We start from the raw sequence: 26427 nt of genomic DNA on the forward strand, positions 1-26427 counted from the left end.
GGTGGGGATTGCGGGGGTTCCAAATTAAAGAATATTGGGAAACAAAGCTCTACTATCTTTTTCAGCCACTTTTTTCTTATTTATTCATAATATGAATTATAATAAATTATACCTGTAAAATCTTTATTTAAATCCAGTGTCTACTCAGCAGCCTTTATCTTTGTTCAGATGTATACCAAGTGTTAAACATAATTACTGTTGGGTGTTTCAACTTTGTTTTTTTCTTTAATAGGAAATAATACTGCTTTTAAACATCTTTGTAAATGCTTTATTTTCTTCCGAATTATCTCCTTGGGGTAAGGTTACTGGGTCAAAGTGTATGGACATTTTTATGGCTCTTGATACAGATTGGCCTTAGAAGAACTGAATTAAGTTGCATTGCCATCAGCAGTGCGTGAGAATGACTGCCCCTGCCCCCTGGTCTTAGCACATTTCTTGTGTTTTGTGTATATATGTCAAACGAAGCCTCAGTGTTACTCCCTTCTATAAATTACTCCAGGTCACCATCCAGCACTTTTCACCTATCCCCACCTGCCTTGATTTCCCCAACTAAGTCACAGTGAGGGGTCCAGGTCTGCCCCATCTGTTGGTGGGGTTTTAGTATCTGTTGTCTAATGAGCTGGGGGTCTTTGAGACCAGGAGGGCCCACGTCCTCACCTCCCACCTTGCACCCCAGGTTCCAGAGTTGGGATTCAGTCTTGAGCCCATTAATTTCCCAATACAGTGATTTCCAATGTACAGATTTTCAAGTAGATCCTAAGAATCTTGCCAACAGAGCGTCCAAGGGCCTGCTTTGAGGGTCCCTGCAATTAGCATATTAGTTTATTTATAAAAAAAATTGGTTTGTTAGATTATTCCTTCTAGAAATCTTATTTTAAACTACTAATTCCTTAAGCAATCTTGCACTGTGGCCAGCCCATCCCACATGTCAGTTTGTCACAGAATCTGACTGAGGGGGTCAGAGTTTGTGAAGTCTTGAAGGGAGCAAGAGGAAAGCTGACTTAAGAATCAGAACACCACATCATATTCAATACAAATCACAGCAGCACTGAAAACGGCTCTAGTGAGAGGGCCTCGTTCAGTTCAGACAGCTAAAGGGAGAGGGGAGTCCTGGTCCTCTCCCTGGAGCTAAATATCCATTCGGGAAAACGGAGGCTCTGGAGCACAGAGGTATTTTCTTAGAGGAGAAAGAACTGAACTCCCAGCACTGGGCAAAACTGCAAAAAGGAAATGCCTATAGCCGTGCTTAGGCACTAGCTACAAGGCCACACCGAACAAGGGAGGTGGGATCCTGTAAGCTTAGGAAGACAGGAACCATTCCTGGTCAAGGTTTCCCCCAGCACCTGGCACGTCGTAAGGTGCTCGACTGGTATGTGTTGTGTGAATGTGTGAATGCTCAGGATTATTTCCTGATAATTGGGTTCATAAATCTACTGGGAAGAGCTTAAATCAAGAACTTCCCTTTTTAGAAAGTCTCAAATATGGTTCCCTAACTTGGAGATGACAGAGGATGTGGGAAGAAGGCCTGGAGAGGACGCAGGCTGGCAGAAGGAAGCGGGGTGCATGCTAGCCCAGAGCCCTGACATCCTTCTAAGAACAGTGACTTGGTGACTCAACGACACCAGCTGAGTTCCAAGCTAGAAGGGATTATTTTTAAAGTGTTCTGACTGAGGATGTGGAGCTGCCTTGGGCTAAATCCAGTCACCTGCCAGCTCCTGGGGTTCCCTCTCTGAATACCACCTAATCTCCTGTCCCTGCAGGGCACCCCGGCACCACTTGCCTAAGGAACTAGCTCTGTTCTCCATGGGCCCTGGCTTGATGGGCCCAGAAGCACCCAACCACACCCAAGGGGTGACATCTTCCGGTGAGGCTGGGACATTAGCACCTCATGCCCGTGCTTGCAGGCCCCTCACATCAGCCACTGCTCCTTCTCCTTGATGAAGTGCTCTGCCCAGCGGCGCGTCAGCTCCAGGTACAGGCTGGGCTGATGGGGCAGGTAATCCAGATACAGCCGAGTCGGCGTCTTCTTGGGAATGGCCTTCTCAATCTGGGTGCCCTCGTGCCACTCATTGAAAGAGGTGATCGAGACAATCTCGGGCCTCACTGTCAGGGCCGCCTGCAGGGCTGTCTCATAGTACTTGCCATTGACCCTGTTTCGCGTATTGTGGTTGTTCCAGGGCCGGATGCTGGTGTCGATGTAGCCAGGCCCTACGCTGGGAATGAACATGAGGTTGTTGGCATCACAAAAGTTCTTCACAGCTTTCCAGTTCTGATGGGAGGAGCCGAAGGAAAAACCGTTGGAGGCAAAGTAGGTGTACATGCCATCAAATCCAGCGGCCAGGATGTCGTGGGTGTGGCCCTCCTCCACCAGCAGTGCTATGAAGACCCCATCGTAGGGGGTGTTGCGGATTGAGTGGGGGCCGTTTGGTGTCAGGAGGTGGGCCCAGGCTTCGGGGGATGTCAGGTAGGAGTCGTAGATGTAAAAGAGTGGGAGGCTCTTACCCATGCTGTTCTTATAGCGGTAAAATGCACCATGGGAGCCATACCTGAGGAGCAGGAGAAAGAAGAGCCTGAGCCGGCAGCCTGGGATGAAAGAAGCCAGCACAGCTGGAGCGCCAGCCTTGGAGGAGATCTTTCCTGACGCCCAAGTACAATTTTGCATCCAGCCAGTCTCCACAGTTGGACTCATGCCTCTAAGCAACAACTGAGTTCCCTCTCTCCTTCCCTCTCCCCAGCCTTGTCATTCCTCTGTTCAAGCCTTACTTCCCTGCCTTAGGCCAAGCTACCACCATCTTCCGTCTTCCATCTGGACTGCACCCATCAACAGCCCCCTAAATGGTCTCCCGGCCCCCACTTCCACCTCCCTGTAATCCAGTAAATCAGATCTGACTGCTCCTTACCAAGACCTCCACAGCCCCATTTACTCCATGTGGCCCTGTCCACCTCCATTCCTGCTATTACGCCAGCTATCTTTACACTGTGGCTACACTGGCTGCTGTCAAGCTTCACCCATGGTATGGCCTTTGGAGCTGACAGCTCTCTGCCTGGAGTTTTCTGCCTGCCCCAGATCTTTGCAGAGCCGACTCTCCATTCAGATGCTGGCTCACATGTCGTCTCAGAGAGCTTCACTTGACCACCCATTCTAAAGTAGTTTCTTGGGCACATGCTAACACAACACCCTGCTTTATGCTGATACTAGGTTTTCATAGCATGAATCACTGTATGATTTGTCATCTGTAACTACTGTCTGCTCTACTGTATCGCCAACACACACTAGAAGGTAAATTTTGCTAGTCCTACCTATTACTGTACAACTGGGACTTAGGACAGTGCCTGGACACCTGAAGGCACTCAATAAATATTTTTTGAATAAATGAATGAATGAAATGTGCAAGCACCGTACAAGCCACTTTCACCTATATTAGCTCATGTAACTCTCACGAGACTCAGGTTAAGAGGCTGACCTCCAATCACAAATTGGAGGCCACAGAACTAGAATTCAAACCCAGGGTGCCATCTCCAAGCCCAGTACTCTTTTACTATAAAACAGTTGCTGGGGACACAGGCATTCTGCCCTTTTTTCTCTTAACCTGCACCTCCAAATCTTCTTTCCCTGCCCCCATTTTGACCCCCACCAAAGTCCAGGCCCCAGAGCAGCCTTACGTGTCAATAATGTACTTGATGTTGTCATGCAGAGTGATGTCATCCCGGCCCTTGTAGGGTTGGATGTGGAAGGCCACCTGCCACAAACAGAGGAGATACTGGTCAGGTGAGGATCTGTCCAAGGGCCACAACCTATAAGGCTCGTGCTCCAAACATGGCCTGAAGAAGAGGCTGAGTTCAGGAGAGACCTGGCAGTCGTGGGCACAATATAAATGAAAGCAACCACTGCCCTCAGGGCCAAAAAAAGGAGGACAGAAGTTTTTCCATCTCCTACAGCAGGGCCTCTGGGAATCATTCTGATGGGCTGTTGCAGGATGGCTAACAGGTTTCAAGTGATGTGCCAGCTTCCAGTGATTGGCACTAGCTGCCTGAAACTGTGGGAAGAAGCATACTGAAGCTGTGTCAATGCAAAAATGCGCCAGATTCGTTTAACGTGTCAGTGATGGGCTTGGGAACAGGAGTGGGGCTCCTCTTCATCCTTTTTCTTCTTTGCCATGGGTGAGGGGAATGACTTATTTGACTGGTACATGAGGGGTAAACAACTGGACAGCTTTAGCCCTCCTCTTGAAAGTGAGCCTGCCCGCTAAGAGTACATGTTGTGCTTTACTCCCTGAAGCCTCCCACTAGGGAGTTGAGGGCTTGTCTGCCCTCTTTCCAGGGTCAGGGTCTCCAACCTTACCTCTATAACTATGATTTTTATTTAGTCTCCCAATTCTTATATATTTGGTTTTCCCAAATTTTTTTTTCAGAACTCAAAAAATAAGAGTGACATAGGCACTATTCATTAGACTCTCAACCCCAACCCCGCACTTGCTGTGTATTTGCATACCTGCGCTAACGCCAAGATCTCTAGTAGGCACTATCCCTGTGGGCAGAAGAGGGGAACTCTCGAGAATGAGCCAGAGAGCATTTAATCTCTTCTTGGAGACTCACCTGGATGTTATACTGATGGGCGGTGTCCAGAATGGCGGGCACCAGGTCATCTGAGGGTTCCCCGTTATCATCAGCCATGCCAGGCGGATACCAGGACAGGACCAGAACGCCTGAGACACAACACAGAGGTTACTTGGGAGACACACAGTACCCTCACAACAGATTTGTTTCCTCACAAACCATCTTCAACTGCCAAACGGTTTCTTAATGAAACCTTGAGCGAGGCTCCTGCCAGGTTCTCTTCCTGCAACTCAGATCCCAGAGCCTCGCATCTTGGAGCTGTCCACGCCCGCGGTGCTGAAGCGCAGCAGCTGCGGGAAACCTAATATTTCCGGCCAGGAAGGGGCCTAAAGGCCCCAGCCGGCCTGTGGCCTGCATTAGCAAGCAGTTAAGCAAAGAGAAATGGGTGGACAATGCCACACCCACCTGGAAGCGACAGTCCTATCTCTGGAAGAGAGGCGCACCTCTGAGGTCCCACAGGGAGAGGAGCCCTGAGCGGAGGTCATTTTATGCTTCCCGTGGGAAATAACATTTGTCTCAACTGCCTGCTCCTCGAGACTGTAGAATCCAGAGGGATGGCCTCTGTGCTATTTATCTGTGAATACCTCCCACCATTGTATCTGGCATTCCATTTTTCCCCTATTCACTACACATTTCCAGAGAAACAGAAATGTACCGTAAAATCCAGCAGAATTCAGTGACAAAATCTGAAATAAGTGAGCCTCCCCACCCCAGCCTGCCTCCAGAGGGACTTCTTTTCAAGCAGAGTTCTTGATGAAAAGCTCCCGGGCCCCTTACTGCAAATAGAGCACAGTCCATCATGTAACGTGGGCAAACTTTCCTTTCTGTAGCCAACAAAAGTAGAAAGGAGTGCTGCTCTACTCTGTGCCTGGTGTGAAAGCAGAGGGTATCCCAGGTTCTACTGCTCTGAACCCCAGACTTCACTTACCCAAACCTAGAAACCCAACAGACATGAAGACTGCCCTTCTCTCCTCACTGTCCCTACCTGGGACAGCCCTGGTGCAAACTCCTTCCACTGGCCCTCCCAGCAATTCCGCTCTAGCAAAAGGCCCTGGATTGTGTTGGGGCAGAGGGCAGAGGTGGAGGATTCAATACTAGAAGATGGGGAGTGCCTCTTGGTGAGCATTGAATGAGAATTCTAGAAGAGAAGGGGTAAGAAGCCAGGCTGATCAGTAAATGGGACCAAAGGCTGGGTGATAGGAGCAGTGGAAGTTGGGGTGTGGGAACGAATAAGGACGAGGCTGGGGGCCCAGGATTGCGGGGGACTGGAACTCACCGATGGCGGCTTCCTTTAGCTGGGTCATGTGCTCCCGCAGGACGTCGGGGTCCCGGGAGCTGTAAGGCCCCAGTTCTGGGTAGAAGCTGGAGCCCAAGTCATCGGGGGGGCTGTGTCGTCCGCGGGGATAGCTGGCCGAGATCTTGGGGTCCCAGTGCGGCACCATGACGTGGTCCCAGTGAATGTAGTGGCCCTCACGCCGCGGGCTCCCGTACCACGAGTAGTAGAAGGCGTGCAGGTCCGAGTAGACGCGCAGACTCTGCCCGGGAGCGGGCTCGGCCTCCGCGGGGGCCGGCCCCGGGGAGCTGCCCGGGCCCGCGGTGCGGGGCGGCGGCGGCGGCGGCGGCGGCGGGGCGGCGGGGGCGGCCGGGGCCCGGGCAGCGGGCGCGGGGGCCCCCTCTGGGCGTCTCTCAAAGGGCGCCAGCTCCAGGCCCGGGCCCAGCGCCGGGAGTCCGTCCGGAGCCTTGAGCGTGCGCAGGCCCATGAGGGTGCCGAAGGCGAAAAGCAGTACCAGGAACAGCCCGATACAGGCGCGGCGCCGCCGCCGGGCCATGGCGGCCCCCGCGCTCCCGGGGTCCCGCCGGGCTACCTCCCCGCGCGCCGCGCCATGGCTGCCCGCCCGGCTCCCGCGCGTCCCTCAGCCCGCGCGCGTCCCAAGAAGACGCCGACGCCGAGCGCGGAGCGCGGCGTGGGCGGCTCCCGGACTCTCCCCCGCAGTGCGGGCGGGCCCCGCACACAGAGAATGCAGGCGGCGCAGACCAAGTGGTCGCGCGCCGCAGGGGGAGTGGACCTGGAGGAGAGATGAGCCGAGCTGCGAGTTCCCGGGCCAAACGAGCAGGGGCCTAAGTCAAGTCGCTTGGTTCGCGAAGGATGTGTCGCCTTTCAGCCTGGGGAAGCGGTGGAGGGACCCGGTAGGGGAAAGGGAATGCCCTCCTTCCACAGCCTAAGAGAAGGTCCGGGTGGCGGTGCTGGAGGACGTGGGAGCAGAAGACTGGGAAAGAAAGCAGGGTCTGTGGTTGTCCCTCTCTCCTACGACCTCCTTCCCCGCTGATCCCTCTTTACGGACTTCACCGACCCCCTCCCTACTGATCTCAGTGACCTTCCTCCTTTGCTCCAGGTCCCTCATCCCTCGGACCGACTCTTAAAAACCCTGGGCAGCCTCTGAAGCCCGGGTTAAAGGGGCGCCGGAAAAACCCCAGGAATCAGACACTTCAGACACTGGCTAGAGCATGGAGGGACCAGAGAGACTGACTTCTGCAAGGTCACACGGACTGGGCCTAAACCCAGGGGTCAGGACTGGGTGCCAAAGCTCTTGTCCAGCCTGCCTGGTCTCAGGTCTGTTGTCCCAAGCGTTCTGCCAAGCTTTCTGTCCTTGGACAACCTCCTATAGTCAGTGAGGAGTAAATGAGATGGTTACCATAAAGCTCTTTTTACAGGGCCTGACAAAATCAGCAGTCAACACATATTCCAAGTTCTTTCTGGACTCTGAGCTCCAGAGTGCAGGCCCTGAGTCACATTTTTACCTTTTCAGATTCCAAGGGCTTGGAGAACAGGATCTGACACTCTGTTCCCTGGGTTGCTTGTTGAGTGAATACCAGACTCTGGGTGATATTGTATAGACAGTGATAAGTTTTTCTTTCTTCTTCTTTTCTTCTTCTTCTTCTTCTTCTTTTTTTTTTTTTTTTTTGGAAATAGCCTAAGTCTTTTTTTTTTAATTGAAGTATAGAACAGTGATAAGTTTTTCACTCAACATTAAGTTCCTAGTCTGTATTATTCATTATTTCATTCATTCAGAAAATCGGGCTTTTTTTTGTTTTTTTAATTGTCTGCCTCCTTCACTGGTCCATTAAGACAGCAACTTTGTTTCATCAACTACGATATCTACAGTGTCTAAAACAGCTTGGCATAATAGTAGGCACCGAGTATTTATTTCTTAAGTAGATGAATTGTAGGAAAGCCAGGAAGAGGAGGAGCGGGGTTGGGAAATGTGAGTAGGTTTGTAGCCCAGGAATGTGCTTTTGAGAGAATTCATGGTAGTGTCAATGAAAAATTAATCAGTCTATCTAAGAAAGAAATGGAAAATTTTATTTGAGCCAAATTTGAAGATTATAACCAGGACGAGCATCTCAGAAAGCTCTGAGAATTGTTCCCCTTGTTAGAAGTCGAGGCACAGTTACATAAGTTTTTTGAGACAGAGGGCTGTACATTAAATGTTGTATTATTGATAGTTTACATAACCCAGATCTAAGCACCCTGTGACCCCTTATTAAGAAGGAATGTTATCTTTAAGGAGCTGTCTTATTGATGCTGGGAGAATGTTGCTCTTTGTGGTTGAGCAGGTATTTCTGCCAAAGGGGAAGGTTTGGTCGATGCCTAATGCAAATACACAATGCAGGGGTAGGGGAGACAGCAGAGAAACTTTTTTAGGTTTAAATTTTTCTTATCTTGCCACAAAATATGAATTTTATTTCACAGTGGTGTGAATTAAGTAGAATGCTTTCAGCTTCAATAGCAAACACCTGAATCAAACTGGCTTACGCAATGTGGAAACCTTGCATCTCACAGAGCAGAAAGTCCAGTGGAAAGGCAGAGTGGGTAGATGACCACGTTCAACCATGTCATTAAGAACCTGAGATATTTCCCATCTCACTGCGCTGATGTCCCCATCATTGACCTCCTACCAAAACCGGCTCCACTCATAACACAAAATGACTGCCACAGACAGCTGAGGCTGCATGCTTCCTTTTCCCACCCAACAGACAACAGGAAGACTGATTTCTCTTTCCCAGAAGTCTTAAGCAAGCATTTCTTTGAATCTTATTGGTCTAATATAATTTAGTCCTGTTCAACCCTAACAGATTTTGCCAAGGGGGAATGGAATTACCATGACTCGATTAGATTAAATTTTGAAGTGAATTAAATATTGGGGAAGATAAACAAGGACCTACTGTATAGCACAGGGAGCTATATTCAATATCTTGTAAAAACATATAATGGAAATGAATGAAAAAATACATGTACATATATTATTATGTTATACATTATATTATGTATACATATATTATTATGTATATTATATATGTATAAAACTGAATCACTTTGCTGTACACCAGGAATTAACACAACATTGTAAATCATCTATACTTTAACTAAAAAAAAAAAAGATAACAGAGAAAAAAAATGTTGGGGAGAAGACCATAATGTCTACCATGGAAATAGCTGACTCTGAGAATGAGTAAGAATAAAAGAGAAAGAGCAAGAATGGAACCCTCAGGGACCTCAGCATTTATGGGTTGAGCAGAGGAAGAAGAACTCGTGAAGAAAACTGAGACAGAATCATTAAAGAGGAAGTGAGAGAATTGGGGGCGGGTAGTGTGGTTTTAGATAACTAGTGGGAAGGTTCCCTGGCTCAGATCATTCTGTTTCTGGGACTGCCCTGCAACACAATGGTGGTCCCCACTGGCCTTGCCTGGAGTCCTTGACACTACCACCTATCCATAATGTTTTGATCCAGGGCTAGAATTCTGACCCAAAATGAACCAGCAGTAGCACCCTGTTTTCCATTGTACCAATCATGGACACTGACCCAAGGGTCCTCAATTACAGTCCTTTGGGATTTTTCTCCCTGGAGCTGAGGATAGATTCAATCTTTCTCTCAAATGGTAATACCATTAAAAGAAAAGGAACACGGGACAGAGAAGAACTTAGTGGTATGGAGTTCCTGATTTGTCTTCCCTGAGACCTGGTTTTCAGTGTGAAACAGTGAAATAATCTAGTAAGTTACCATTATTCTCAGCAAGATGAGCTCATGGAGCAGACTTTTTTGATTCTCTGTGTTAACCTAAAACAGTTGTTTTGCCAGCAAAACAGGTTTATTCAGAAGCAGCAAAGAGTTGCAACTATTTGGGGAACCACATGCAAGTCCTGATAAAGCAAAGGAGAAGAAACTTTACAGAGAAGGAAAAGTTGGGAGGGGCTGTTAGAAACAAAAAGTCCATTGGAGGAAACTGAGAGTCTGAAGCATAGTGGCTTTTCATTGGCTGAGATGTGCAGACTCTCATTGGCTGAGCTATTGCCAGGCAGGAGAAAATCTTTATTCCTCCTGCTACAGTAACTGAACAGTGTCACTTCCTGTTGAAGAAGGAAGGCACCCTCTCTTCCATTTGGGATCTGTATGGTTGAGTGGTATATGCATGAGCACTCCCCTTCCTGGTCTTCTGACTCCATTTACTTAGGTTTTCCTTTATTTTCACACGTATCAATCTCAAGCAGAGATTGAGAAAGGGACTTGGGAGCGGGGAGATCATTTGGGAGGTCATTCTAGGAAGCAAGAATGAGGAATTGTGGAGAATGAGACTATTGAGGTTGCTGCCATAGATAATGGGGCCTTGGCTCCACCAGGACTTCTGAGAAGTGTACAAATGCTTCCTAGAATTAAGAAGTTCAAGGTTAAGAGTTATCTACTGGCCCTGGGATCTACTGGTTGAGTGTTTTCTCTAGGGCTATTAGGTTCCTCACACTTCTCGTCTCCTTTGTCCCAGATAGGCTCCCCTGGTATCAGAAGAGCTCCTGAGGCAAGATTTAAGGCAGAAAGACACATTGTATATTGGAACTGGGATGCTGCCAGTGAGAAGTAAGTTTTGGCTTGCACAGAACTGTCTACCCTGACTGGGCTGTCATAACAAATTGCCACAAATTTAGTAGCTTAAAACAGCACAAAAATGTATTGTCAGGGGATGGGCATAGCTCAGTGGTACAGTGCCTGCTTAGCATGCGCGAGATCCTGGGTTCAATCCCCAGAACCTCCATTAAAAAAAAAAATGTATTACCACCCAGTGGAAGTCAAAAGTCCAGGCACAATGTGACTCAGCTGGGTCTCTGCTTAGTCCAAGTGTTGGCAGGACTGTGCTGCTTTGTGGAGTATTAGGAATGAATCCGTGCCCCAGATCATTGACAGAATTCATTTCTATGCAACTGTAGGACTGAGGTCCCTGTTTTCTTGCTGACTGTCAGTTGGGGGTCTTCGTCACCCTCTAGTGGCCCCTTCCTCCATCTTCAAGCCAGCAATGTCAGGCCCAGACCTCACTTAGAATCTCTCAGACTTCTTCTTCTGCATATCTCTCCTACCTTTCTCTTCTACTGTTAAGGGCTCATAAGAGACATTAGGCCCAGGGATACTTTAGGATAATTTCCCTATTTCTAGGTCAGCTGATTAGTAACCTTAACCCCATCTGCAAAATCCCTTCATAGCATTAACTAGATTCGTGTTAGAATGAATAGCCACAGGATGGGAATCTTGGTGGTGGGGACACCTTTTGAATTCTGCCTACCACAGAAGCTGTTGCTGAAATCAAAGTGGGCCAAAGAGATGTGACACGTGGCTTGAAAGGCGTTTGCTCCATCCACTCTATCAGTTAGAAGGTGTTCAACTGCAAATAACAAGGGAAATAGCTAAATATGGCTTAAAGCAGCGCATCACAAAATTTAAAAGCAACCCTTGGGAATTCTCTTAAAATGCAGATTTTACTTCAGCAGGCCGGGGGTGAGGCCTGAGATTCTGAATTTCTAATAAGATCTCAGGTGGTGATTCTGTTGGCCTCAGACCACATTTGGGGACTTAAAATACAGTGGGCTTATTACCCCACTTTTTGAGTAGCCTGTGGGGAAGCTAGTGTTACAGATGGTTAAGCCGGTGGTTCGAAGACATTGGGACATCATATAATCTGTGGTTTCTTTGGCCTTTGCCTCATGGTTGAAAAAGGATGGAAGCAATTCGAAGCATTGAATACCCACATGACAATATTCAGGTGCAGAGGAGGAAATGGCTGTCCTATAAGACTTTTCAAGTGTAAGAGAAACTTTGAGAGGCTCCCAGTCAACGTCCCATCATTTCTCATTGACCAGAACTGTGTCATAGACTCATGCCTAAGCCAATCTCTTGCTAAGGCCATTCAGAGAAGGGTGAGCAAAATCAGAAAGAAGGGGGAAATGGGGATTGAGTAAACAGCCAAGAATACCTCCCACAGCTGCCCAGCGTCTATTCTCCCTTATTCCTCACAGAACTTGGACTATGTTGAGACAGCCACCCGCCCGCACTATGACAAGAGATGGCAGTTTTACTCTGCGGAAGAGTAAGACAGCGTCCAGATTCCTGAGCACCAAGCAACAGCAAAGGTAGAGACGGGGTGCCATGCTGAAATCCAGGGGAATGAGTGGCCTATGCATAAGAAGTGGTAGGAAGACCAGCCCCTGGAAAGCTTCCTTGTAAGCAGAAGTCCAAGTGACTCTCCTCTGGAGAGAAAGAAAGGCCCTTGAGAAAAAATCCTACACATACTGAAAAGCCAGCTCACTACCTGATCAGCCCAGAGTGAAACACGAGTCAGCAAGTCTGCCCCGTGCTTCAGGTCCTTAATCAGCTTCCTAGTGCCTCGCTCCAACAACAGTGACCAGCCAATGATCCCCAGACATTTAGTGAAAGCCTCTTGTATGAAGGCAGAGATAAAAATAAGCCAACAAACACGAAAGAAAGAGCAAGAGAGCAAGAGCAACTAGATTGGAGGACTCAGGAAGAATTCGCTAGCCAAATAAAACAGGCAAAAGGCTGCCATCTAATAGCCCAGTGACTGTGCATTCGTGAAACAAGAACGGGATGCTTTATAAAGGAGGGGAAATGTTGATCGCAGAGCAAGAAAGAACTTTGGGAAATTAAAACACAGGAGAGCTGAAATTTAAAATGTTAATAGAAAGTTTGGATGATAAAGCCAAAGAATCTCCTGGGAAGTTAAATACACTCATACATACATACATACATACACACTCACACACATAATATATGAATACATAATAAATCCTGAAGATGGAATTTGGAAGGAAAATGGGAAAAATTAAACGACCAACCCTGGATTCTATGTCTAATACAAATTCCACAAGGGAAGGATAGATGACGTTGAAAGGAGAAATTATCAACTCATACAAGAAAGTTTCCCAGACACGACTTTCTGGATTGCAATAGCCCTCCCGGCGAGCGATTTCATCATTATGAAATTTTAGGATGCTGAAAACAAAGAGAAGATCCAAAAGCTCTGGGGGCGGAAAAATGTCAGATGCCAGGGATTTGGAATTAGAATGACACTGGAAACCAAAAAGACAGAGGGGAGTTGCCTCCAAAATGCTGAGGGAAAATAGCGTTGAACCTAGAATTCTATAACCAGTTTAAAAAGTGTGAGGAGAAGAATCAAGACTTTTTAGGTACACAAGGTCTCAATTTTTTTTTCTCCTATGCCCTCTTTCTCAGGAAGCCACCAAAGGATATAATGAGAGGGCAACTGAAAAAAGGTGATGGGAAACTTGAGATCTTATAAAAAGGAAATCTAACAGACGAAAAGCTCCGGGGAGCCCCAGGATGACAGCTGTGGAAGACTAAAATGCAATCTGCCCCCAAGAGAGGGAAGAAGATGCCCAGGATGGACATCTCCAGGAACTGATAGAAATTGATAGAAACCCTGATCTATAGCCCCCTCGCATTCTCCTCTTTTGTTGTGCCATGTGGCAGTATTATGATTTTAGGTTAACTCCCTAGTGGATACAATGTTTTCTTTAGTATTTTTCACCATTGAGCCAAGTATGAATCATGATTACACTTCTTTTCTTGTACAATTTTTGTTTCTCCCCTGGAGTTAATAATTTCCCTTTTTACACCATTTGATTTGTTTTATGTATTTTTATTAGGTGTTTTTCCTAAACTGTCCAACACAACGATAAAGCAAATCTATCTTCGCTTGGAATACTGTTTCTACACAGTTCCCATATCGGAGTGTCTATCAATCAATGGAAAAAAATGGAATGGCCAGGGGAGGATAAGTTCTACAGAGAAAAGCAAATCAAGAGTTGGAGAGAGGGAGTGCCAGGGCAGGGAAGTTTTGTAATTTTTAATATGTTGATCAGAGCTCACTTCGAAGATAACTTGAAGGGAGACATACAGGAAACCACGCCGATGTTTGGAAGAGGAGTTCCAGGCAGAGAGAGTAGCAAGCTCAAAGTCCTAGAGACAGGAACATGCCTGGTCTGTTCTTCATGCATCTACTAGAATTTTCTTTCTTTTTTTTTAATGAAGGTACTGGGGATTGAACCTAGGACCTTGTGCATGCTAAGCGTACACTCTACCACAGAGCTGTTACCCTTCCTGCAACTAGAACTTTTCCTTTGCAAGTTTTACAATCATTTCCACTATCCATTTCCCCATCCAGGGGCACTCCAATCTCTTAGACACCCATATTCAAACTTTAGTCACGCTTGGTGCACTTTTTTACTCCCAGGGTCCAAATGGTGACCAAGTCGTATGGATGCTATTTGCAAAACACTTAAATTCTTTCTCTTTTTCTGTATTTTCACTGTCACTGTATCAAGCCTATAGGATAGAAATGATAGAACATTAGGATTGTAAGGGACCATCTAATCTAACTATCTCATGAGGCTCAAATTCCATTACTTCTCTGAGAACTCTCATAGTCAGGTCTCTGGAGCATCAGGCAAAGCTTGATTACACCACACCTGAGCGTGCCCCTTGCCCAAATCCATCCATTTTGCCTGCTGCTCACACTCCTCACTACTCTCCACTACTCTCCTCACTGCCTATCTGACATGACCCCTTACACATAAAAAGGACCCAACGTTCAAGTTACATGAGTCTACCTTCACTGTTCTTCGAACACACCATGTTCATCTCTGCCTGTAAGTCTGCACTTTCATTCTTCTCTTTTCTGTAATAGGCTTTCTTTTTCCCTGTGTTCAAATTCACCCATCTTTCGAGACCTCCTCCAGACGTGGTGTCTCTGATGGAATGGAGCAGGCGCCATGTCTGAGGACACCTGACTGCCCGCACCCACACTCTGACCTTTGTATCAGTCTTGTTACGAGTGTTGTCATGCCCCACTCTACAGGTGACAAAACAAAGGCTTAGAGATGTAGAGTGAGACTGGGCTAGGATTTGAGCCTGTGTCTGCCTGTGCTCTTAAACAGTGCAGTACTGTCTGCTGAACTAGTAAATGTTAGGTGAGTTGTTTAGGAGCTACTTTGTATATGCTAGAGGCCTCATCAACCCCCTGGCTGACCATGCCCCATGGCTTATAGAGCCGAGTAGGAGCAGGAAGGCAGCCCACTTACAGACTCTGTACCATCTTCCGTAAATGTGAGGAAACACCAGGAGATACAATCACAAGTGTTGAAAGCTCTGGGGGATGAAACTCAGGGATGGACGTGGGGGTGGGAGGGAAGAAGCGGGGTCTTTTTATTTTTATAATGAGCCTTGTAGTAGTATGTGAGTTTTACTATTACATATAGTATCACTTTGATTAAAAATGAAAGTGAATTTAAACAAATTAAATGGATAAGTGAAGGTAAATAACTCTTTTAGAGTCTTGGATGGGAAGTGAAGGAGCAAATGTACGTGAATAGCCATCTTTTACCTTTGTAGTAAGGACCAAATGAAACAGAGCACTTAACGCACGTTTGGCACAGAACCAGCAGCAAGCGTTAATGCAACAAACAGCGGGGCACAGGGTCCAGGCTCAGGGTGGGTTCATTGTGTCTGAGAGATGTCATTATAAGGACAAGCTGTGCTAGTTCGAGATCACTCTGGTCTCCACCAAGACAGAAAGATGTACATCCTGCCCTGACCTTTCTGCTCCTACTTCTTACCCCTTCATCAAGAATTCTATTTCAATCCAGTCCACCCAATAGAGTAATTATCCTCACCAACCTCTCGGCACACACCCTCCTACGTACTTTTCTCCATTGTGCTCACATTTCAGCCCAACACTTAACCCTGAGAAAAGGGAGCAGTGAAATCTACAGTCAGATTTTGTAGTTCGGAGGGGAAAGCAATTTGACTTCTCTGCAGTATTTTAGTTTCTGGGAAAGGGAGTTTGGAGGGAAATACTGAATCTTGTTATTAAAATTCCCATTCACCCATTCAATACATATCAGTTGGGTGCACACTATATGCCAGGCATGGTTCTAGCTACTGAAGATACAACAATTGACAAGACAAATAAGTTTCATGCCTTCACGGGCTTTCCGTATAATGCTGTAAGGACCAGAGCAGCTACCAGGGTAAGCCGAGGCCACTGGCAAGGACTGTCCACCTCCATTTGCTGCCGTCCAGTATTGTTTTCTTTTGCAGGGGAAGGTAATTAGGTTTATTTTACTTATTTTTTTAATGGATTGAACCAGGACCTCGTGTATGCTAGGTATGAACTCTACCCGCGAGCTATAACCTCCCCACTGCTGCTGTCCAGTTTGATGCAAGAATGACATAAAAGACGTGAACTGGGATGCCTTCTCACTCACACCCTCCTGTTTAAGTGACCTCTTTATACAAGATGACCCTGTTCCCCTGACCACAGCTTTTTGGATCAGTAACAGACATTTGATCCAAGCTAAGCAATTAGATTCTTCCCCCAAGAATTTGCCACAATTAGCCCTGGGGAGATAAGTTGAAAGATCATGCAGAGTCAGGGCCACAGCAGAAGCCAGTAGACACTATGACAAGGCAGTGCCACGGGCAGACCAGAGCCATGAGGGGCAGATGCTGTGAGGAGGCTGAGGGGAGCACTCTGTCCACAAAGCGGAAAATGCATAAACTATGCACACTGTGGAAGAAGGAACCAGAGACCATCTGACCCTAGGAGGAAAGAGGAAAAGAGAGCAAGCAAAAGACTTTTTTTTTTAAAGGAGAGAGCAAGGGAAGGAGTGAAATAGGTGAGGGAGAGTAAGAGGTACAAATTTCTAGTTACAAAATAAATGAGCCACAGGTATGAAATGTACACTGTGGGGAGCGTAGTCAATAATTATGTAAATCTTTGGATGGCAACCTATCATAACTAGACATTATTATTGTGATCACTTTGAAATATATAGAAATATCAAATGATTGTTGTGTAACAGGAACTAACAGAATGCTGTAGGTCAATTATACTTCAAAAACAAACTCCTAGAAGAGATCAGATTTGTGATTACCAAGGCAGAGGTCAGTGGGGCAGGGATTGGATGAAGGCAATCAAAATGTACAAACTTCCAATTATAAGATAAATAAGTACTAAATATGTAATGTACAATATGATGTGTTTAATTAACACTGCTGTATGTTATGTATGAAAGTTGAAATCCTAAAAGTTCTCATCACAAGGAAAAATATTTTTTCTATGTCTTTAATTTTGTATCTGTATGAGATGATGGATATTCACTAAGCTTATTGTGGCCATCATGTCATGATGTATGTCAGTTAATCATTACGCTGTACCCCTTAAACTTATATAGTGCTGTATGTCAGTTATGTCTCAATAAAACTGGAAGAAGAAGAAATTTAAAGTCAAATAGTAGGGGAAAAAATAAAAGGAGACCTTAGCTGCCTCGGTATCTAACTGCTCCTAGACCCAGCTCCATTTCCCAGCACGTTGTCCAGTTCATTCTTGGGAGATATTTCCATCCACCATATGACTCTTCTCTTCACTTGAGTAGGTTTAAATATTTCTGTCTGTGGCAGACAGACCCTAGAGTGGTCACCATGATTCCTGTTCACCGGTGTTCACATCCTTCTGAAACTCCTTCCCCGTGAGTGTGGGTGGGACCTGTGGCTTGCTTCTGGACAACAGAATATGGCAAAGACAATCTGTAGATGAAATTAAGGTCCCAATTCAATTTGAGTCTGAGTCAATGAAAACGGAGATTATTCTGAATTAATGATGAAGAAGTCCTTAAAAGAGAGGCAGGATGTCCCCTGAGGTGAGAGACTCTTCTGTGGGCTTGATGAAGTGACTGGCCATGTTGAGAATCTCGAGTGGCAGAGATTCCATCTCACAGCTAGCAAAGAGTCAGTCTCCTCAGCCCTACAGCCAAAAGGAAATGAATTCTGCCAACAACCTGAATGACCTTGGAAGCAGGCCCTTCCCCCGTTGAGCCTTGGATGAGAATGCAGTCTAGCCGACGTCTTGATTGTTGCCTGTGAGACCTTGTGCAGAGGACTTACCTAAGCTGTGCCCAGACCTGACCCATGGAAACTGTAAGGAAATAAATGTGTGGTGATTTGTTAGCACAGCAATGGAAAACTGATACAAAAAGAAGAGGGTGAAGGAGAGAGAGATTGAGAGATGGAAGATATTTTAAAGGCAGAACAACTGAGAGATTACTGGGAAAATAGAAAACAGGATTTTTTAAAAACTTTTTTTATTGAGTTATAGTCATTTTACAATGTTGTGTCAAATTCCAGTGTAGAGCACAATTTTTCAGTTATACATGGAAAACAAGATTTTTTAAACACAATTTTCAAATAATGCCATGTACCAAGAAAGAACATATTTTCCTCTAAGGATTTGGGGACTCTCTGTGACAGAGAGAGTACGCACTAAAAATCCCATATGCTTCCCTACATTTGTGTAGTTCTCCTTGCATAATAGGGAAAAACCTTTGCATTCTATTACAAGTTAATCACTAAAGGGATGTTGCCTATAAGCTTAAATTACACATAATGGCCCATCTCTGGGAACCCTGCTGCCCAGGTGGTGAACGTTAAGGTAAAATACCTTTGTTTAGCTCACAAGAAGCAACCTGACCAGGCCCATCTGTGAGTGGCTGCAGGAAGGAAGAAAGTAACACATCCCCTCCAGAGTCTGGCTGGAGCCAGGACTTTACCCTCTTCTCTTTTAGTATTAAAAAAAAAAAAGCCTGAATTCTAACTTGGAGATGATGGTTCTTTGGGACACTAGTGCACCATATTCTCGGTCTGCTGTCTTTCTGAATAAAGTCACTATTCCTTGCCCCAACAACTCATCTCTCCATTTATTGGCTGGTCCTGCAGCGAGCAGTATGAGCTTGGACTTGGTAGCACTTGCAGTTAGAATGGGGCCATGTGACTGGATCTAGCCAATGATCTGTGAGCAGAAGTGACTTGTGTTACTTTTGAGCTGAGGCAGTTAAGAATTTGTGTGTCTCATCCATCCCCCTTTCCCTGTCACATGTTCCTGATGGTGCAGAGTCAAGGTGACAAAGCCTTTGTCAGCCTCTTTCCATAAGGATTGTGAATGAGCAGAGTTCCTACCTTACCAGACAGGTAACGAAAGCTAGAAGTAAATTTGTTGAATTAAGTCACTGAAATTTGGAGGTTTGTCTGTTGCAGGAGCTGGCAGTTAATTACACGGATATTCTTTGGCTATGCTCAGATCCCTGGATGCACTCTGTCTTCCACATTCATTCCTCTACACAAATTCTATTTTCTCGGATTCCCAGGACCCTAAGCTCATTGCTCTTTATACTGCAGACCTGGAGGTGTGGTATGTATGATGTGCTTTTATATGCTTTGAGGTTGTTTTATTAGGTGCATACAAATTTAGAATTGTTCTTCTTCCTAGTTTATTGGCATTTTATACATTATGCAGTATCTGGTGATGCTGCCTTAAAGTCTAATTTGCATTATATTAGTTTAGCTTAACTGATTTTCTTTTAGCTACTGTTTGTATAGTATGTCTTTTACAAACTTTAATCTACCTGTATTCTTATATTTAAGATTTTTTTTTCTTTTTTGGTGGGGAGAGGTAATTAGGTTTATTTATGTATTCATTTTAATGGAGGTACTGGGGATTGAACCCAGGTCCTCGTGCGTGTCAAGCGTGCACTCTACCACTGAGCTATACCCTCCCCAAGATTTTTTAAAGCAGTAAAGAGTTGCTTTTTAAAACCAATCTAACACTCTTTTTTAATATGGGTGTTTAGTCCGCTTATATTTAAAATAGGTACTTAAATATTTGTGTGTCAAAGATATCATAGTATTTGTTTTCTGTTTCTCCCATATGTTCTATGTTCCTTTTCTTTCTCTTTTTCAAAAACGTTTTTCGGATTGTTTTTATTATTCTGTATTCCACTATATCACTTCTTTTGCATATATAATTTAAAACTGTTTCTCCATGATTACCATGGTGATTACAGTATGTATCATTGACTTGTTAAAGCTCAATATAAATTAATTCTTTCACCATTTCCTGAACAATGCAAGCATCTTAAAATATCTTCATTTCTCTGTTCCCACACTGTGTGCCATTTTTGTGGTGGTGGTTTAATTCTGCATGTTTAAAACTCCACAAGACCTTACTGCTTTATACAGTCATTGTCCACTTACTTTTACCCATGTATTTACCCTTTCCATTGTTCTTTATTTCTTCCTGCATATCCATACTTCCTTTTGGGTTTATTTTCATTCTGTTTTAAAAATTCCCTTTAGTATTTCTATTAGTGTGGGCCCGTGGATGAATGATTTTTTTCAGGTTTTGATCAGGTCAGAAAATGTATGTATTTTTCTTTCATTTTTGAAAGATATTTTCATTGGGTATAGAATTTTAGGTTAACTGTTGTTTTCTTTCAGCATTTAAAGATGCCTTTCTATCATCTTCTGGATTTTATAATTTATGTTGGTGAGTCAGTTGTTAGTCTTAGTGTTGTTCCTTTGGAAGTAATATGGCTTTTTTCTCTCTAATTGCTTTTTTCTTTGTTTTTGGTTTGCAGCAGTTTTCCGATGAGGTGCTTAGGTGTGGTTTCCTTTGTGTCTATCTTCCTTGGGATTAAGTATATGTCTTTCATCAGTTTCAGAAAATTTTCAACTACTGTCTTCAAATATTGCTTTTTCCCTATCCTCTCTCTTCTGTCTTTCTAGGACTCTAATTTCTTGTATTTAGGCTTTTTCACCATGTCCCAGATGTCTATAACTCTCTTACCTATATTTTTCATTCTTTTCTCTCTATGTACTTCAGTATGGATAGTTTATACCGACCTGTCTCCCAACTCTTTAATCCTAGAGTGAGCTGTGTCTAATCTGCTGTTAGGTCCATCTGTTGTGTTAAATTCATGACGGTATTTTTCAGTCCTAGGACTGCAATTGCATTCCTTTTTTAGAATACCCAAGTTTGGTGATTACCTAACATTCCACCACAGTCCCAATGCAAAATCTGGCTGTTTTACACAGATCACCCCATGCTGTTACAGAAACCAAAAACTTTTCTCATTTTTGTTTAAGCCAGTTTAATTGGGTTTCCAGTTAAATGCAGCTGAAAACTCCTAACTGAAATTGTTGAGATAGCTCCCTTGATGATGTCATGATGGTTGCAGCAACTCCAGGTGTCAAGTGCAGGCATGATTTATAGAGAGTAAGTGGGATATAGACTGTCATGCATCTCTTTCTACTAGGAGAATCCCCAGTCAGAAGGCCTGGTTGTATCTCATGTCCATGCCTAAGCTAACCCTGACACGTGGAATGGGATCAAAATGATTATCCATAACAATCTTTACTCATCCCTGAACTTGATGAGATCTTCTCTGAGCAAAAGACTGCAGTAGGTGAACATCCAAACAAATTTAGGGCTCTCTAAGCAATTAAAAATATGAGAGGACCAAAGTATTGAGTAGACAATCAATGCTGTTTACTTCACTAACAGATATATTTATTTTCTGTAAATAAAAGGATGTGTGTGTGTGTGTGTGTGTGTGCATAGAAAATATTAGGGAAGGTATGTTTCAATCTGCTAACATGGTTTAAATTTTAAAATGGAACTTTATGGGGTGGAATGAATGGAAAAAATTTTCACTTTTTACTTATGATATTTTTATTAGTTTATGTTACTTTGGTCATTTAAATTTAAAAGGGCTGCTTCAGTCTTAAAATGGACTGCTCAGAAATGGAACTAGGATTAAAAAAGCAGTTAGAGGGGTGGGGCAGTATAGCTCAGTGGTAGAGCGCATCCTTAGCATGCAAGAGGTCTTGAGTTCAAACCCCAGTACCTCCATTAAAAAAAAAAACAACAGTTAAAAAAAGTCAGAGAAGTACATGTTGGTGGATCCCGCTCCCAGACCTGGCCCATGCTGCAGTCACTCAGGTGCCAGTGGCAGGTTTCTCCTCACTGGGGATTTGGAGGCATAAGGCTACTAGAGCCTGATGTCATCAAATATTTAAACCATACGACTCCCTTCTCTATTTCACATCCTAAATTGGCTTCCTGTGCACATTTTCCTACAGGGGAAGAATTTGCTAGACAGGGCAACGTGAGCATTCTGGCCCCTTTGGCAGTTCCATTTCTCATCGTATATTAATGCATTGGTTCTTTTGCTCAGATAGCAAGCTAGGAGCTGAGTTAGTACCATCTACTTCCCAACCCTCCAATATATAGGCTCTCTCTTAGTGCTGTTCAAGTCAAATTTATGAGCGTGGACCATGATGAATTCACCAAGGTAAATGTCACCTCTGAGGCCACTTGGCAGCTGGCCAGCCAGCCTGCCCTGATGACACTCTTGTCTCTTCAAGCACATTTCCTCCAGGGTCCTGTGCTTTCTAGCCACATTCATCTCAAAGAGCTGTCTCTTTCTTTATCCTTCATTCTATCTTTTCCTCTATGACTGCCTAATTCTCTGTCTCTCTCCTCCTACCTCATCACCTAACCTTCCTTTATCTTTTCCTTTCTTCTGTTTTTCACCTTAATTAACCATGGTGTTGAATAATAAAATGTATCAGAAATACGTGCCAAGCCCTGTGCTGGGCCATACATATAAATTATATTCTGACCCCACAATAACTCTGAAAGTGTTTTTATCCTTATTTTACAGGGTGGAAGGGTGCGGGAGTAGAGGCTTATAAAGGCTAAGCAGTTGTGTTTGATAATGTAAAGGTTTTGCTTCTTAATTTTCTAAGTCAATAAATTAAATGTTTGATATTTCCTTTATCTTAGAAAATAAAATTTAAACATGATTTTTGCCTGTGAGTCGATTGTCCTAGGAAAAAAAATAACCCTATGTATGTTTATTTCTTTCTTAAACTGGAGAATGAAAGACAGAATGGAAGAGGAAAGAGACAAATCAGAGATGTTTCTTAAAGCAGCAGGGCTCCCCACTGCTCTTTGTATCCTTCCTGTCCTTTTCCCTGAGAGCAGGGCTTTGCCCTGATTTCTCTGGCGCAATCTTAGTCTTCTTCATGGAGGTGATGGTTTTCTCTGTGCAGCCAGGACAAACTTACTTTCTGCATCTGTGCAAAAGGAGGAGGTCAAATTTTCAGCCCCTAGATTTGTAGCTTTCAAAAATTGGGGGATGGAAGTTGCAGTAAAGTTGAATCTGCTTCCTGGAAATCCAATTCTCTTTATTTGGATGTTGGATTAAACTGCTCAGCTCCAACAGGTATTTGTCCATCGTCCTGGAGGTAGTGAAGCAGAAGTAGAGAGAAACATTTCTGCCATCATTACTTCATATGGAGTTGGAAAGGAGAAGAGAATATTGGAATTTCTGGATGGGTTCCAGGCTCCTTCATTCTTACTCCAGGGAGTAAGGCTGGCTGTTTGTCTCCTGGAAACTCGAATAGTTGGATCTTGGTTATAGACTGGAGAGGTGGGCCGAGAGGCCTGAGTGCAGCAGCAGAGAAGTCCCAGGTGCAGTTGAAAATGGAGGGTCCGGAACCTGGTATGTTCAGCAACACAGACAGAGAAGAGTGACAGTGGTACTCCAGCTCAGTTAATTAAGCACCATGGCCAGAATCCCCTGAGCCCCAACCCTTGAGTTTGCTAATCCAGGGAGGGATCTAACCTCGCCTCTGGTTGACTGGCCCCTAGCACTTAAACTTTGCAATAAGCCACAGTGTAGTCTCCATCTAAAGCCCTCCTGAATTTCTTCACTGAGGTGTCTATTCCACTGCCTCTTGGTGAGAGTGGTGTCGACCTTGGAGCAACTATTATTAAGATCTGAATGATTTGCATATATCCACACACACCGGGGCTTCTCCGCTCTGATTTTATTATAAGTGAACTGTTCAGAGGAAGAAAGAGAAGGTTTATTTCTCTCCTTCTTTTCCTCTTTTTCCCCTCTTTCTGGGGACCTCAGTCTGGTGATTGCCCTAAGGTGCCTGCAGGTGTGTGTGGTGGGAGAAGGCGGGAATGAGACTCCTAACAGCCAGGGGTTTGTTGGGGCCTCCTATGTGGTTTTCCCCAGACAATTTCCCCCATCTGTTTGGCTTCTGAACGATCCTTGTGAGGATCATAGGGCGTCTGCATTTTGTTTTCGCACATAGATCTGAACCTCTGGGCTAAAGTCTCTGGAGCTCAGGCAGGGGCTTTAGAGACTGCAAATGGGATGGGACTCCGTTTTTGAAGAGAGGGATGAAGAGTGGTTGAGTGAGGACTCATTGTGAAATGAAAGGAGTCCTGGGTCTCTAAGCAGCTTCTAAAAATACCATCTCCCAGCGCTGGGGGGAGGGGGAGGGGAAAATCGAGCGTGAGGAGAATACAGATGCGAAGGAGGTGGGGGTGTAAGAGCCCTTCTTCAGGTACGTCTGATTTCAGAGGCCCCGCCTGCATCCACAGGCCGGCAGGATGCCACACCTCCTGCTTCCTCAGAGCTTCCGCCTCCTGCGGTCTCGGAGCCTCAGCCCCTCCTGATGACCTTTCTTTCTATGGGCAAAGTAGCCCAATTCCTCACAGCCACTCTGTCTACTGCTGCTGTCCAGCAAGTGTGTCTGTGAACTAGCAAGTATGCATGTACACATAACACACACACACACACACACACACACACACACACAGAAATGACACATGAAAGCGCTTGTAAATGGTAGTGTTCCATGATGCCAGGAAATTTAATTCTGTTTGGTGCTCAGGGAGGTATGGACTATGTATGGCAGGGACAGGGTGATTCACCCAGGTATCCTCAGCACAGGGCATGGCACCCAGTAAGTGCTGACTGAAGGGGTGTGGTGTACATATACACAAAATGCGCAGATATTCCGGCCACGCAGGATTCCCACTCACTCTCAAGGCTTCTCCAGCTACTGTAGCCTCCAAAGGACAGAGGTTGGGTTCCCCAAGAAAAAAGCTCTAAAAAACCATAGGGTGGGTGGAGCTTTCTCCGCTCAAGTTCAGCCCAGATGGTGGCGCTCAATAGCCGCCTCCCTCCTCCTGGAGGGCCCCAGCCCTTCCCACCAACAACGCCTTGAACCCTCAGCAAGCACATAAATGACCTTCACTAGATAGAGGTCGTGTCCCACGTTTCCTTGAGGCTTCTTCAGCGTTGGGTGAACTCTGCGAGATGCTCCTCCTCTCTCGCTGGCCACCGCGCTCCTCACCAGTCCCCTGGTGTGGGCAGAGAGGTGGGTATTTATAAAGGGAGGAACTCCAGGCTCTGAGCCCGCTGGGGAAAGGGGTGCCTGTAGAGAGCACTGCCTGTCCTGGTAGCAGGAGCAAGGACCTAAGGAACCAATCATTCATGCAAAATCTATCACCGCCCATGCTGGCGTCCACATGATTTCCCAGCCTCAGAAGAGCTGCTAGTAGGTGGGAGTCTGTCTTCCACTTTACTCTTCTTTCTCGAATAGCTCTCGGAGTCGGGCTTGGCCCCTTTCGCCAGCCGCTGTGTGTGTGTGTCTGTGTGTGTGTGTGTGTGAAGAGGGCGGGGAGAAAAGGGGGCGGGACCGAGCCACGAGACACCAGGAGCCGCAGACACAGGGAGAAGACAAGGCCTGGGAGATAGAGGAGCTCCCTAGAGCTTGGGGTCAGGACACCAGGATTCAAAACCCTCCTGCAATTCCTGGGAACGAGGGGTCTTCCACGTTAGCTCAGAGGCTGCAGGTGTCGCTGCCTCTCCGAGGTTCGCTCCTCCTTAAGCCACGCCCACATTGTCTACTTCTCAGGAACAAGAGGCTAAGGTACAGTGCTCTGGGCCACCAACGCCAACTCATCCCCCTCCCCATGAGCCCTGTCAGCACTCAGCGCTGCCCCACCCCCACGGTTTGGAGATTGGCGGGACCCCCTCCTTCCCCCCTCCAATTCTCTGTTCCGCCTCTGGCCTATGAAACTCCACCCCTGGCAAAGATTGGTGGGCTTCTCGCGGCGGTGCCTAGTGATTGGTCCTCATGGATGATGGTCACCGGCGAGATTCCGCCCCTAGCCGGTGCTGGGGTCTGGGGGCACTGCTCAGCGGTGCTGGGGCTGGCGCGGCTTGAGCCGCCGCCACACTGACAGCTCGGTCTGCGGACCATGGAGACCAGAGCCGGCCCACATCGGCTGCGCCAGTTTGTCTGCCTGATGCCGCTCTGTCTCGCCTTGCTTTTGGGACCAGGGAGGCCCGGGACTGCCGAGGAAGGTGAGACTGGTGGTTGTTCTTGGAGCCTGGGATGCCAAAACATAGGAGGCTGGAGAAGTGGGGTGCTGGGGGAAGGAGTGTATGGAGAGACTAGAGTCTGTATTGGGGTTTGAAGCAAGCGGGCAGCGAGAAGCAAAGAACTGGAGAGGCAGAGAAAAAAGGTGGCTAAGCATTGAAAAAGAGAGGAACATTGAGGAACTCGGGGACTGGAGACCTGGGAGGCTAGGGAAGAAAGAGACCAGAAACCGTGGGAGCCAGAGGCGGCCGTTCAGAGGCTGGTGAGACGGACAGGCTGAGCGATTGGAGGTGGGAGGTGTGGGGGCAGGGAGATGCGGAGGTGAGATCGGAGCATGGGGAGACAGAATGGAGCCCGAACAGCCGGT

The 26427-nt window shown here is 45.9% G+C and overlaps 2 protein-coding genes, 1 long non-coding RNA gene and 1 other non-coding gene across 5 annotated transcripts in view; 2 read left to right on the plus strand and 2 right to left on the minus strand.

Moving 5' to 3' along the window:
- Positions 1 to 254: 254 nt before the first annotated feature.
- On the minus strand, positions 255 to 6534 carry MANEAL (mannosidase endo-alpha like). 2 transcript variants are annotated; one of them, XM_072974734.1, is made up of 4 exons: positions 5894 to 6534; positions 4597 to 4706; positions 3664 to 3740; positions 255 to 2546 (listed from the first exon to the last, which is right to left on the minus strand). In XM_072974734.1, the coding sequence occupies exons 1-4, from the start codon at positions 6444 to 6446 to the stop codon at positions 1910 to 1912; spliced, it is 1377 nt and encodes a 458-aa protein (XP_072830835.1). In that variant the 5' UTR covers positions 6447 to 6534; the 3' UTR covers positions 255 to 1909. The 2 variants fall into 2 exon arrangements, with proteins under 2 accessions (XP_072830835.1, XP_072830836.1); XM_072974735.1 differs by lacking the exon at positions 5894 to 6534 and adding an exon at positions 5603 to 5646.
- Positions 1849 to 2665, plus strand: LOC116282975 (uncharacterized). Its single transcript, XR_004192524.2, has 3 exons — positions 1849 to 1972; positions 2178 to 2308; positions 2520 to 2665. It is a non-coding gene; the product is annotated as an uncharacterized lncRNA (long non-coding RNA).
- A 12976-nt stretch (positions 6535 to 19510) lies between the features above and the next one.
- On the minus strand, positions 19511 to 19583 carry TRNAV-GAC (transfer RNA valine (anticodon GAC)). The gene has a single exon. It is a non-coding gene; the product is annotated as a tRNA-Val (tRNA).
- A 6355-nt stretch (positions 19584 to 25938) lies between these two features.
- The window catches only part of EPHA10 (EPH receptor A10), a 38719-nt gene continuing 38230 nt past the window's right edge, over positions 25939 to 26427 (plus strand). The window contains exon 1 of the mRNA XM_031684047.2: positions 25939 to 26044. Within this exon, the coding sequence (XP_031539907.2) occupies positions 25939 to 26044 (106 nt within the window). The remainder of the gene's footprint in view (positions 26045 to 26427) is intronic.

This window comes from Vicugna pacos, chromosome 13 (genome assembly GCF_048564905.1).
Source record: "Vicugna pacos chromosome 13, VicPac4, whole genome shotgun sequence".
Lineage (NCBI taxonomy): Eukaryota > Metazoa > Chordata > Mammalia > Artiodactyla > Camelidae > Vicugna > Vicugna pacos.